This window comes from Elephantulus edwardii, unplaced genomic scaffold, assembly GCF_000299155.1.
Source record: "Elephantulus edwardii isolate Elephantulus edwardi_28Jun2011 unplaced genomic scaffold, EleEdw1.0 scaffold00021, whole genome shotgun sequence".
Lineage (NCBI taxonomy): Eukaryota > Metazoa > Chordata > Mammalia > Macroscelidea > Macroscelididae > Elephantulus > Elephantulus edwardii.
The window spans coordinates 12055675-12070975 of NW_006399771.1; the positions used below are offsets into that span (position 1 = coordinate 12055675).

Genomic DNA, 15301 nt, shown 5'->3' on the forward strand with positions numbered 1-15301 from the left:
ATCTATCTATCTATCTATCATCTATGTATTATGTGTTCTTGTGGTCTTGAGCTCAGAGACAATTCATAGGTGACTCTACAGCAGGATTTTGGAGGCTGTAAACGGCACTGTCCATCTTTCTCACAAGGACACTTGCGTTGGATCCAAACTGGCCACCATTAGATTAGTAGTGGAACCCTCTAGAGACTGCACTACCAGAGATCCCTACAGAAAATAAAAGTAGTTGGAAAACAATATTTATTGAGTGTTTATTATACACAAAGAAATCTGTTGGGTGATTTCCACTTCATTTCAAACTTTCTATCAACCTGTGAGGCAACATTTTTTCCTACTTTACACCCCAAAACTCCCATAAGCATGAGACCAGAATTTACTTCTGGCTACGGAGCAAGTGGTTGAGTCAGAACAAAATGCAAGCCTGCCAAGTTTAGTCCCACTTATCCATACCCACATTCCTTTTCCAAGGGGAATAGTCACTTGCTGTTTTCCAAATTAGAGGTGACAGCAATAGAGAGATAGGAAACGCTTCTGTGAGGTCAATGGGCCCACTGAGCAAAGTTTTACATAAGAAGAACAATAAAAACTCCTGGCATCAACTTCTGTTTCCAGAGAAGTTATAGAAATAGCTGTTCTGGTGAAGATCTGTAAAAGCATGACAGATCTTCACTTTTCTAGAGTGGATTAAACGTGATTCTTGCCAAGGGCAGTAGAATTAGAACAGATATTATTTCAGAATTCAATCCAGCTTTATATTCTTCTTTAAAATTTTTTTCAACTTTATATTGTTGAGTTCCTAACTCTTTAGTCTTGTCAAAACATTATCATCTGCATGATAATGAGTATAAATAGAGCCTCCAAAGAGTCGTTTTACATTTCTAAACTACTTCATATAACCATATTTGGGGGAAAAACAAAATTTTATACTTCCCCCCCTATATCTTACTGTTTTATAAAGATCAAGAAGCATGATTACGTTGCCAGTTGCATGCTTAGAGAATTAATTTTCTGCTGGATAGTTGTTGTTAAGTACTATCTAGTCAAGCATGCCTCATAGTGGCCCTATGAACAAAAGACCTGAACACTGTTCTATAACTTTTGTCATTTCTTTAAATTCATAGAGTTTCAGAGGCATGGTAGGAAGTGGATGTCACTCCTACTTCCAAGCCCCTCTTAATTTAGGCCCAAGTGGCAAGAAGCTTCACTACAATCTTGAAAGCAAGCAGTTGAAGACTACCAGCTGATTCATGGGAGATTAGGCAATCTCCTCCCCCGTGATTAATTACCTCTGAAAACCCTCCAGAGGGTCAGTTATTGGTTGGTTCCAACTTTATGGTACAAAGTAAAACAATAAAGATCATGTCTGCTGGATTGGCAATTTGTAAATAGTTACTCACTTTGCAAAAGAAAACACTCATCATTTGGCAAAAGACTGTTGTTGTTGACTGCCTTCCAGTCAAGCACAACTCACAGCGACCTACGAACAAAGGGTTTGAAACCCCTCTATAACTATCGACATTTATCAAAGTTCATGGGGTTTCTGGAGGCATGTTATTGAGAATGCCACTCCTGAAAAAGATTATTCCTTCCAAAAACCAAAGTTTAAGCTTCTGCTTCTCACATTACTAGTTAAAATCACCTACTTTAAGCTAATAAAGACTGCTCTGAATGAGAAAAAAACAATACAGTTGCCAAGCAACAAGGGTGACATCAGAATATTCCCCCTTTCTCTTTCAGCAGATGGATATTCTCTGCAGACTTACTATCTGCACACTGCTGAGATGACACTGCCTCTACATAATTGAGCTTTCCTCACTTACAACTTCCCATGCTACACCATCTAAGGCACCTTTTCTCTGAATGAAGTGAAGAGAAATTTATTATTTCAAACATTTAGTTCAGAAAATCAAAACTGCAGTAGACAGTAACAATTCATTCACATTACTGAAATATTTCTTCCTATCTAATCCTTGAAAGAAGAATAAGGTATTCTAGAAAACCTAGGTAGACAGAAAGGAATGACATTGTTTTCTACAAAATATGCTTTGAAGTCTGATTTTGAAAATGTAGATTTGTGGGTGTTTTTAATACTAGCTTATTTACAAAATTAGAATATATTGTTTTCCAGAACAGATTCTTCCAATTTCCCTCACCTCTCCTCATCAAATTGTACAACGCCATGATTTATCCCCCCTCCTCCTGCACTTCCTCATCCCTGTGCTCCCACCCCCTCCATCCTTATACTCATTCTACAATAATGATTTTATATAATATTTGTCCTTGTGGGACTGAGTTAGTTCACTCAGCATAATGCTCTCCAGTTCCTCCCAAGTTAGGTAATAATTTATAAAAGCATTGCTCTTGCTTGCTGCATAGTAATCCATTATGTGAATGGACCATAATTTCTCAATCCATTCATTTTTAGTTGGACATATGGGCTGTTTCCATGTTCTTGCAATGGTGAATAATGCTGCTATGAACATTCGTGTACAAGTCTCCATTTGTGCCTCAGTTCTCATTTTCTCAGGAAACTTTATCACTACAGCTCAAATTTTATTGACTAGGTAGTTAATAAGGAAAGAGTAGAAATAAAGAATAACAAAGACTTGAAAATTAAATAAGAGAAGGCAGGATTTTGTGTACAAAAAACCATTTAACACAAATGGTATAGTTCAGGGAACATTTGCTAGGAGCTCTTTGCCACCAACTCTTAAGAAAGCCCAAACCAAACCAATTACTGCCCGTCAATACTCAGAGCATTCTCAACCAAGTTTCCAAAGCTGTAAATTTTCACAGGAATGGACTATCTTATCTTTCTCTCCTTATCTCCCCCGGAGCAGCTAGTGTATTTAAACTGCATTTCTTTTGGTTAGCAGCCCAACACAACTCATGATCATACCAAAGCTCTTCAAACATTAAGAGGAGGCTTGTCTATTAAAAATAAGCATGGCAAGGTAAAATTATCTAGAAGATAATGTCCTCACTATCATGTCATCAACAGAGAAGCATCTATGCCTTAGCCCAGGAAGGCATTTTGCACTAAAATACACTAGGGTTTTGTGCTGGGTATAAGTTAAATATAGGTTTAAGTCAGACGAAAGTTATACATGCAGCATATAATTGTATAATGTTTAAGACAATATGCGGGGCAGAAATATGTGAATCATAGTAATACCACTGTTGAATTCCAGAGATAAGAAAGTTTACTTATAAACTAAACATAGAACTAAAAACTAGCAGACTGGAATCTCTCTTCAATAATCATATCAGCTATGAAACAGGAAAGTGGTATGTCTGAGATTGCAAAGGTAATTTTAAAAAATGGAAAAAAAAGGTAATCCAAGAAAGGAGTACCTCAGACACTATGTGCCTTATCAAATCCTCAAATCATGGTAATATTACATTGTCAATGAAGCCTGCATACATGTACTCTGGAAACCACAGAGCATGTGTCCTGCAGTCATAGGCGAAGAACTCTTCACCAAGCTACTGTGTATAAAATCCATTGTGGATCCTGTGGAATCCGTGTAATGCCAGGAAAGATTTGGCAACAAAAGAAAAGTAGCAATGGGTGCCTACTAGGAACACATAGCTTCTGGGAAAATATAACAGAGCACAATAATTATATATAAGCACTATGAAAAAATAGATAATCGTGTATGATGGCATAATACGCTGTGTGTTGGGCTGCTAATTAACTGAATGGTAAGAAGATGGAATCCACCAGGTGCCTCTCTAGAGAAAGATGAGGCAATCTTCTCTCATAAAGATTTATAGCTTCATAAACCAGTGAAGAGTCACATAACAGTTGGAATTTATTTTTATGGGGGTGGGTTATCCCAATATAAAAGATCCATATGGCATAGTCTCTTAGGTATTGAGGTGCTAGCCAAAAGGTTGGTAGTTCAAATCTACCAGCTATCCCAAGAAAGAAAGTTGAGGCAGTCTGTTCCTGTTAAGATTTACAGCCCTGAAAATCTGACAGAGGGTCCCCATGGGTTGGAATTCAAAGGCAGTGTTTTTGATTAGATCTGGCTTATTCTAGCTTGCAGCTATCTTCTGTTACTGAGAGTGAGCAAAAGAATGAGATGTTTCTTCTTAGAATTAAACAAAATTAAAATTTGTGATGTAAACTGTTGTGATATGACTATTTCTAACTACTGCATTTTATAGGGGGAAAAATGATGAAGGAAGATGGAAAGGGAGAAGGAAAGAAGAGAAAGGAAGAAATTTTAACAGCCAATACTGTTTCAGGTTTTAAAAAAAGTCTCTGAAATTAAGTCTTTTTCTTTGTAAAAGTTCATTAGTTCCTATGGGGGAAAAATAATTTCCAGTCATCCTAAATCAGAAACAAATTCCTGCAAAGGACACCATGCACTGCACTGACATCTCTTGCCCTCTAAAATTGTCTTTCTGAGTCATTTCTGAAAAAGTTACATTTAGTACTAAAGATGATCTAGAACAGTACTGTATTTTATCTAGAGATTTACAACTGAGGTTAGTGTGGTACTGCTATTGGTTTTACTTTATTATATTTTGTACATGAACAACTATCTTTTTTTTGTTTTGTTTTTAAAAATTTTATTGCAATTCAAATCAGCATGTTGGTTCATTTCAGCTCCTTCACTGCCAAACCTGGGGACAGGGACTGCTTCAGCTTCTTGGCCTTCTCTTTGTCTGTGATGACCAGGGTGTAGAGGTACCTGCTGCACCGAACCTTGAACTTCACATTGTCCTTGTCCTTCTTAATCTTGACAGATTTGGCATCCTTTCGCCTGGCCGTGAGCAGGAAGTCCTTGATTTCCTCAATTTTGCGAGGCATGGCGGCGAGTGTGGGGGTCTGTGGGCGCGAGCCGGGACAGACAGCAGCCAGAAGCGAGGAGAGCGGAAGAATGAACAACTATTGTAATGGAATATTTATCTTTTAATTTTCTCCTTTTAATCATAAGTGTAGGGCTGCTGCATCTCTATATCTATGTAAAAACGGAATAAAAATTCAGTAAAAAAAATTAGACATCTTCAAGGATCTTATAAAAATTACTTTGAAGATAAAGCATCTGAGTAAATTACAATAATGTGGCTTTTATCTAGATTTATGAAACAAAAGATACCACCGTCCTCTTTAAACTCAGTGACTTCATTTTCCTTCAAAAGCATATTAAAGGTATGCATTATTACAATCTAACACCATGGTTTAATATGCTTTGTTATTGAATAAAGAAACTTCTTTATTAATTTTTGCATGAGCCGGGTGTTGATGTTTTCTTGGCTTTGACACTGATTAGCTAGTTTTCAATTTATAAGCTTACATATTACTAACTCAGACATAGTATAAATGTATTACAAGAGACTGTTAGTCATTAAAAGTTTTTGTTGCTATTATAAAAAGTAAAAAATCTAGAATGCTGTTCTCTACCTGTTTGTTTATTCATTTACTTTTTCCTGTTGTCTTTCATATAGTCTTTATCTCTTCTCCGTACTTATCTATATATTTATATGTAGAGTTGTGTACACTATATAGAAAGTATATGACAAATAATAAATTCACTTTTATTCACTATAATGAGTAGCACCTGATTAAAATGGCAACACACTGGCATAATGCAGTTGCTAATTCTCTGTGAACAACACATTAAAGAAAAATGGAAGATTCACATGAAACTCAGTGCTCACCAGAGACCTCAGATGCATGTTCCTCAGGATTCAGTGAGCTTTTCTGTCAACACAAATGCACTAAACTGCATGCATCTGCACAGCCTATTATGTAAAACTACATCTCTCAGAGAAGATAAAAGAATCATAATTTGTTTACAAATATGTTGGTTCTCTTTAATTGGGTTTGGCACAGTCACATTTAAGGACAAAAAAAATAAAATTCTTCTCCATACAATTTTGTGAAGTAGTTTGTGTGTGAGAAGCAATTTGTCCATTTGACCAGAGAAACAGAATCATCTTTAAGAATGACAGAAATATTTTCTTCTTTACTCACAGGAAGGGGGGAATCTGTTACATCTTCCCTGGTTAATAAGGAAAGTATGAGTTGTATAAAGGTTCTGCTTACAGAAAAGCTAATTACTTTGTATTGTTTATAAAATTCCATTTCTATACAATCTTGCTATATAACATTAGGAACTCTGGTGGCCAAATGGTAGGAGGCTGCACTGCAGTCCTATAGGCATCTGGTTCGAATCTACCAACTGCTCCATGGGAAAGGATGAGAAATCTCATCTCAAGTGATTAACTGCCTCTGAAAAATCACTGTAGGATCAGCTATAATTTGATTCCTACTCATTGGTACATAACAATAACAACAACAACAACATATCATATTATGGGAGCTCTGGCAGCATGGTGGTATTATACCGCCAATCCCACATTAGGTAGTTCAAAGTCACCAGCTGTTCCTTGGCAATAAGATGGTCAATGTCCTTCCATGTGCTTTACATTTACAGACTCTGGTCATTGAGGGTTAGCTATTAGTTGGTAACTCAATGGCAAATACCAACCATATATATAGCTTTGCTCTTTCCCACAATCCAGTCTTAACCTGTATCAGTCCTTATATATTTCCTAGCTATGCATCAGAAAGCTGGACAATGACTAGGGATGATAAAAGGAGAATTGATGCCTTTGACCTATAGTTCTGGAGAAGAGTATTGAATACACGATGGAGTTCTAGGAGAACAAACAAGTTTGTCCTAGAGAGAGTGAAGCCAGGCAGATCCTTGGAGACAAGGATCCTGAAGCTTGAAGCTTTGCCTGACATACTTTGGAAATGTAAGGCTGGACCTTGGAGTTCTTGGAGAGGCAAATCATGCTTGAGTGGTTGGAGAAACAGTGCAGGAGAGGAAGAGCCTCCATGAGATAGACTGATTCAGTGACTGAGATAATGGGGTGGGTGTGTCAGAGACAATAAGAATGGGGAACAGGATAGAGCAGGGTTTAGGGCTGTTATACACAGGGTCGCTATGAGTCACAGGTGACTCAACGGTACATAATCACAAAAATAGTTACAAATACTTCCTTAGGTAGAGGAGAATTGTTTCTCTGTAAACTAAAACAGAAAGATTAGAAAACCTTCATCTAATGTTGACTTTGCCTAAGAAATGTCTGTTGAGCATATGGTCAAGAGGGGCCATCATGCTGGAAATAGGCATTATGCTGGGGAAGGTGGAGGCCCAAAGGAGGAGAACCCTGAAAACATGGACTGACCAAGTGACTGCCACAATGGGCTTGCACGTATCAGAGATGCTGACGATGCCACAGAACAGGGCAAGGGGCAGATCTGCTGTTCATGTGATCACTCCAAGCAACACTGGACTCAAAGGCACCTAACAACAATAACTGCACCTTCTATTCTGTTCATTCATTTTAAATTTCACATTACAAGAGCTAGAAAGCATGCTAGCCCAAAGAGCATGATTCAAGGAAGGCATATAAGAGGTAAATTTTTCAGGATCAAAAAGTGCTAAAAGATCAAACATGGAACTTCCATCTCAGTCACTCATTTTATACTGTAAATCACAGTCATTTTAAAAATTAGGCCTAATTCAAATTTGATACTCTATCCCAAGATAAATGAAAGTTCTCGTGTGAAAATGCTGTTAGTTCGTCCTGGAGAGGGTAAAGCCAGACTGCTTCTTGGAGGCAAGGATTCTGAAGCTCCATCTGACACACTTTGGCATGTTGCAAGGCAGGATCAGCCCTTGGAGAGGGATGTCACGCTTGGGAGGGTGGAGGGAAAGCCCAAGAGAGGAAGACTCTCGATGATTGATTCAGTGACTGGGGTAATGGGGCTAGGTATGTTGGAGACAACAAAATTGGCACGGGATACAGTAGGCTTTAGGGCTGTTGTACATAGGTTTGGTATGAGTCGCAGGCAACTCAATGACACATAACAACAACAATAACAACAATGTAAAAGTGTTGGCCTTATTCCATGACCTACGTGAAATGAAAGTGAAATATATACTTTTTTAAATTTTATTTTATTAATTTTAATGAACATTTACAGAGATTTTGGATTACCATTCCTTCATTGTTGCAAGAAATATGTACTTTTATAGATACAGCATACTTCCTATAATGTATACTTATTTTGAGTAGGTCAAACTCAAAATTTCTTATATGTATTAAAGACAAAAATATACTCTTCATTTAATATGAAAATTTATTTTGATTAATCTACATTTTCATTTTTAAAAGATATTTTTTAATAAATGACTATTAAAAAGCAACTGTTCTAATAATTCACATTTAAAATATTTGACCATCATGTTCCAGTGTGAAGGTTTTGACATGTTAAAGAGATATTGGCAGACAAAGCATCAAGTGAACTTAGTAAGTATTTTATTGAATGTATATTGAGTTCAACTGAATGTGTATCATCCAAAGATATAAAAGCTATGGAACATCTAACTAAAAGAAAATAGAAAGCTAATATGATACACTGAAAAATAGTTAGAAGGTAACTCCACTATATTGTTGTTATTAAGTGTTGTTGAGTCAGTTGTGACTCATAGTGACCCTATGTACAATAGCTCTGAACCTTGCTCTATCCTGTGCCAACGCCATCATCTTTAATATTCCCACTCCCATTACCCCAGGCTCTGAGTCAATATATCTCATCTAGGGTCTTCCTCTCTTGTATAGTCTTTCACCCTCCCAAGAATAATGTCCCTCTCCAAGGGTTGTTCCCTCCTTGTAACTTGTCAAAAAGTATGTCAGACGGAGCTTCAAAATCTTTGCCTCCAAGAAGCAGCCTGTTTTCACCCTCTCCAGGATGAATCTGTTTGTTCTCCTAGCAGTCCATGGTGTATTAAATACTCTTCTCCTGCACCACAGCTCAAAGGCATCAATTCTCCTATCATCACTAGTCATATTCCAGCTCTCTAACACATAGCAAGTGATTGCAAAGACCATGGCCTGTATCAGGTGCACCTTAGTCTCCAGACTGACATCATTGCTATTCAGTCCTTTAGAGAGGTCTCTAACGGCTGACTTTTCCATCACAATACATCTTTTAATTTCCTGGTTGCTGGTGCTAAGAGTGTTGATTGTGGAGCCAAGCAAACGGAAGCTGTGAACAATCTCAATCTCTTCACAATCTATCATGATCCTGCCAATTGAACCAGTGGTGAGAATATTTACTGCAAGTTATGGACCAAGATTCACTGTAGTATTCATGACAGAGTAGTGATCAAAGAGGGAGGAATGGTATTCATACTAGTTGGAAAGATGCAATCTTTAAAAAAAATAGTATCTAATAGCTATACATATGATATCAAAAACTTTGGGAATATGAATTTCTTGCATTAAGTAACAGAGACATTATTTAATATGACCCAAGAAATGAGTCTGCAAATTTCAGAAAATCATATAAGAGAAATAGTGCTTAAAAATACACTAAGAATGTTGTGCACAGTCCATTGGGATACAGAGACCAGACAGAAGTGAGAAGATACTTCAAGTAAGGACAGATGTTTTGTGGCTGCTATGCTCATTGGCAATATGAATGCTGAAAACAGAAGGAACCCAACAGACACTTAACAGGAAAACTTTGAATTCAGTGACTTTCTGACTATAGGAAACAGAGGACAAACAAAACAGATCTTCAGCTGCTTTATATCCTAAAACTGAGAGAATAGTGACATCAATGTAACGTATGAAGATATTATTAATAATAGAACAGTGAAAGTATTACTGATTTCTACAAAAACAAGAAGAATCTAAATCCTGAGTTTGGAAGAATTCAAAGCTTGGCTTGTGCCTGCTGATCTCAGTGTTGGATTTCCGTCATCTTTGCAGTGTTTGAAATGCATGTCTGTAATACATATGCACCCACTTTGAAAATACTCACCTGTTTGCCACCAGTGGTCTAGGACAGGAACTTGGAAGACCTGTTTGGACCATTCCAGAGTCTCCACATCACAACGTTCTCCAGCTACAAATAATGTTTTGAACCTGAATATTAACAGGGATAGTAAATGAAAATTACTTATTGAATAATAAATATAAATTATATTATCTATACTTTGAAACATTAAGGTATCTAACCACATTGACTATGTCAAGGATGTTGTTTGGTGCTGTCCGTCGAGTCGTAGATGACCCATAGCGACCCTATGAACGAAAGACCTGAACACTTGTATAACTTTCATCATTTTTCCAGGTTCCAGAGGCAAGCCATTTTGGAAGTGGATGCTACTTCTGCTTCCAAGCTTGTTTTAATCAGGAAGCTCCACCAAACACTGTCCACCATGGGTAACCATTATTGCATTTGACACATCAGTGTCACAGTGTTTAGAATCACAGCAACCACAAGCCACCTCTGACCAAACGCATTTCTAAATAGGAAGCCGAATCAAATCAACTCACCCAGTTGGTGAGTAAACATTCCACCCTAATACTTGCCAGAACAAGCAAATAAACTTCTGTGGAATTCAGCTGCTGCAGAAGACTTCCAACCTGGATTCCAGCCTCATACTGCCGACTAAATGTGTTTTTAAATAGAAGGCCAAATCAAATCAACTCACACCATTGGCGAGTGAACATTTCACCCTAACACTTGCCAGAATCAGCAAACAAACCTCTGCACAATCCAGCTGCTACAGAGGACTTCCATATATCCTATCTTGGAATGGTGAGAGGCAGTATTTTTTTTTTAAACCAAATATCATGGTGTGATAATAGGCAGTACTTGTCTTAAACCAATGTGTAAACAAAAGGAAGGAACCACAGTATAAGGAGTGCATAATTTTGAAATGAGAATTTACAATATTTTCTAAAGTTCCCAATATTGAGATGAGAAACTGAGGTTCATTTTGTAATATGTGTACATTGGTATTGTATTGTCTGAAAATAAAAATTGAAGTTCACTCCTTGACATTGTTACAGGTGTAATATGAAAAATATTGTGTTATTGTGTCACATCCTCACAATCAATGATATATTTGTGCCAATTTTCAGGCACAATTGAAGCTAATGTTATTTTTAGTGGACTTTACCAAGAAAAATGTCTTTCTATACAGACTAGTCCCTCCTGATAACCTATCTAAAGTACATGAAATGAAATCTTCTTCCTACTTCTAAGCAACATCGTGTCCATACATCTTTCATACAGATTTGCTCATTATTCTGGCAATTCATGATACATTTAACATTCTTTGTCAACTGTATGATCTAAATGGATAATTTGTTCTATGATATTCATGATTGTATAATGTTCCCAAATATATGATATTGTCAGGAGGTGCCATGGAGTCAAGTACAACTCATAGGAAATCTATAAACAACAGGTCTGATTCCTGTCCTATCCTGTGTCATCCTCACAAACTCCAACACACTTGAGTCCATAGCCTCAGTTACTGGGTCAATCCACCTGGGTTGAGAGTCGTCTTCTCTCTTGCTGTCACTCTCCCTTTCCGAGAATAATAACCCTCTCCAAGGCACAGCCTTTTCTAGGAACATGCTCTTTTTTCCCAAAGAGCACTCTGGCTGCACCTTCCACGAGATATTATTCCTTTGTTCTTTTGTCAGTCCACAAGAGATTCAATACTCTTCTCCAAGATCACAATCCAAAGGCATCAATTCTTCTGCCATTACTTATGTATTGTCTAGCTCTCAGCACCATATCAAGTGATTGCAAAGATAATAGCTTATATCAGATGTAGCTTAGTCATCAAACTAACATCACTGCTTCTCAGTCATTTGAAGATATCTCTGAATGCAGACTTTCCCAGTGCAACATGCCTCATTGTCTCCTAACACCTGGTATCACGTGGACTCATTGTGATTCAAGTAAGGTGAAGCTGTTGACAGTTTCAATCCTTTCTTCACTTATCATGATGTTACCTGCATTGTTCGCAATAGTGAAGAGATAAAAGCAGTTCAAGCACGCATCAACAAATGAATGGATAGGAAAACGGCACAACAGAATATTACACAACACCGAAAAATGATGAACTTGTAAAGCAATACACAGCATGGATGAGTTTGGAATACACTATACTGAGTGAAATATCTCAATCACAAAAGGACAAATACTCCATCACACCACTCTTATACAAATAGGATGGGCATGGGGGAGGGGAAAGCAGGGAAAGAATGGATACATAATGAACGTTAGGAATAGGAGCAGAGAAGGACTACCTGAAAGGAATGGATGATTAGACTTTATATGTATGACACTTAACAATTTGGAACAGGATCTAGATTAAAAAGTCAATGGGGGAGGGAGGAAAATATGTAGCAAATGATTAAAAACTCATCCTTTCTGTAAAGTTTCACTAAAATCACAACTAATTTTTTTTCTCTCTCCAAGTATGGGGGATGGTTTGAACTCTGACACATATTTTTCCTGATTTTAAATTCTGTTTTCTTGGAATGTCTACCTTGGGATCTGTGCCAAGATCACAGAAGCACAAGTATATATTCTAGAATTCTTGTTCCTTACAATGTTATTGATAACTTGTTACAATCCACACAATATTCCTGCTATTCTCTGTTTTCAGTCAGGATTCATCTGACACCAGGAATGGTATATTTCCCGCCCCCCCCCCCATCCTTTTCTGAATTCAGAGAGTTCTGGTAGCTTATTGTTGTGATTGTTGTTGTGGACGATAGAGTCAGAACCAACCCATAGCTGACCCTTCAGTGCGTTTTCAGAGGCAATTAATGACACAGGAGGAGATTCCCATGCTTCTCCTATGGAGCACCTGGGGACCTCAAACCACATGCCTTTGGGATTGCAGCATAACTTCTTGACACTAGGCCAAGGAATTGTGCTGTTAACCCAAAAGTCACAGTTCAAATCTGCTAGTGACTCCACTACAGAATGATGGGCAGTCTCCTTCTGTGTGATTTACTGTGTCTGAAACCTGCTGGAGTGTCAGCCTTGATAAGTTGGTTCCAGCTTGAAGGTACTCAATAAGAAGATCTTCTCAATTTGCCTTGACTTTCTGGCATTCCCTTACCAATAGAGTGCTGCAACCATTTAAAATTTTCTTCAGCAAAATGTTGCTTGTGTGTGTGTTTGTTAACGATAGTGTGGTGATTTCTGCATTCTACTGGATCACACTCCTTGGGAGTGGGCATACACATGGATCTTTACAGGCCTGCTGGCCAGGTGGATTTTTTGGCCTACATCAGAAAAAAAAGATTAAAAAACAAATCCACAAATATTTAATTCGCTTGTTACAAAGCTCATTGGCATGCTTTCAGTTCCTGGAGTTCTCCTTTTTTTCAATGTCTTCAGTGCCTTTTGGATTATTTTTCTCTCTAATACTGTCAGTTTTTCATCATATGCTATATTTTCATAATGTTTAACATGAAGCAATCCTTTTCCATCTCTTTTACATTCCTTCTATCATCTTTTGATACCCTCCTGTATTGTTCAATATTTTGCTCATCGAGTTCCTCAGCATTACAACTTGAAGTTCATCCCTTTTCCCCCGCCCTCCTCAGTTCTTTAGTTAAATAAACGTTAAGTGTGATATTCCCTTTGAGTTTACTGATTTTGAGTGGTTGTACATTTCATTATACTTTACTTGGTCTTCTCAAGATATCCTTTGAAATCTTCTGTTGGTTCTTCATCATTTCTTCTGTTTTCTTTAGCTGTTCTGGTGGCTTATGTTAAGGAATCGTCCTGCCAACATAAGGTACAGAGTTTGAATCCACCAGCAGCTCCATGGAAGGAAGAGCTACTGGAGGATCAACTATTAGTTGGGTCTGGACATTCAGATCCCGTTTCAGAATGTTTTTCTAGTTCTTTCATTTCTTTTCAATGATCTTCTGCTTTCCTCATGTACAATGTTCTTAGTGTAGTTCCATATCTCATCCTGGTCTTGTTTATTAGTGTTCGGTACACGAAATCTCTTTTTGAGTTTGCCTTTAAATTCAATAGAGGCATTTTTGGAGTCATGGTTTTGCTGGCATGGAGATGTTTTCATTTTCTTTCAGCTTCAATATAAACTTGTCTATGAGTTGACCTTGCCTTGTTGTGACTAATGATACTGAAATTAACATTACCTCTTTACACATGCGTAATAAATATTATTCATATGTATTGCATCTTGTGAGGTCCACTTGTATAAACACTTTTTATGTGGTTAAAAGAAGATATCCATTGTTAAAAATTATTAACCTTGAAAAGTCTGTAATCATAACTCTCATGTGATTTTTTATCACCTATGCCACTTTTTGTAATTACCAATCCATCTTTATTATTTCCAACTTTCACATTTCAATTACCAGTAATTATTAATGAATTATTATGCATATTTGATCAATTTCAGACTGCAGATGTTGAAGATCTGCAGTCCAAATTACCTTGGTTATTTCAATGCCACACTTGGCAACTGTATTCTTTAAAGATTATACACAAAAATAAAAGCAGGTATCACCCAAGACAGAAAGCATCCATAAATATTACTACTTTATTCCTTATTCTGAGTTCCTCTGAAAATGATCACTCCAATATCTAGCATATATTCCCATATTCCCAAAGTATATGTAAGACAAAACAGGGAAAAATGTCATTGTGGACTTTCAGATTAAAATGAATCTTATAATAAAGTAAAATAAAATTATGCCGACAGAAGTAGTAGAGCTTTAATAGAGCTCACAATGAAATAAGATCCAAAGCAACTCATTAGATTATAAATAATAAAATCATAAGGAAAATCTGTGTAACTCATCCTAAACTTTGTGTTACACATGTATCATCTTTTTACCATTCTCTTCATTTTCCATATCATCTCATAAAGTTCATGGAGATTAAAGACTTTGCCTTTACTACCTAATAGTATTTGCTTCTTATTTCTGCCACATTATTCCATAATAATTTTTTCTTGTCTATTTAATACCCTGAACAACGAGCTCCTTAAAAAGATTCATATTCATATCCTCAATACCAAAACAATCAAAAAAGTGATGATTTCATTTTTCAGTCATTTTAATATTTCTAGGTGCTCTAAATGATACTGTAAAAACATGAAGAGTAGGCAGAACTTGTGCCAGTTAACTGGTTTCCTCCCCACCCCAAGCTCCCACCAAGTAACAGAACTGTATTCTAGGAATGTGGAAATTATCTAAAACTATTCAGGAGAGAAAAATTTTGGCATGAATATATTCGTAAAATTTTTAAATAGAAAAATTAAAAATTAAAAGAATGAAGAACAATGACTTTTTTAAAGTACTCAATTCTTTTTTTTAAATACCTTTAACTTTTTAAATTTAATTTCTTTATTTTTCATTTCAGTGAACATCTACAGAGATTTTGGAATTCCATTCATTCATTGTTGCA

At 36.8% G+C, this 15301-nt stretch overlaps 1 protein-coding gene and 1 pseudogene across 1 annotated transcript in view; both read right to left on the reverse strand.

The window, feature by feature from the left end:
* ACSS3 (acyl-CoA synthetase short-chain family member 3) overlaps positions 1-15301 on the reverse strand; it is a 285831-nt gene that overhangs the window by 88500 nt on the left and 182030 nt on the right. The window contains exon 9 of the mRNA XM_006882583.1: positions 9857-9960. Coding sequence (XP_006882645.1) covers positions 9857-9960 — 104 coding nt within the window. The remainder of the gene's footprint in view (positions 1-9856; positions 9961-15301) is intronic.
* LOC102872639 lies at positions 4607-4819 on the reverse strand (annotated as a pseudogene).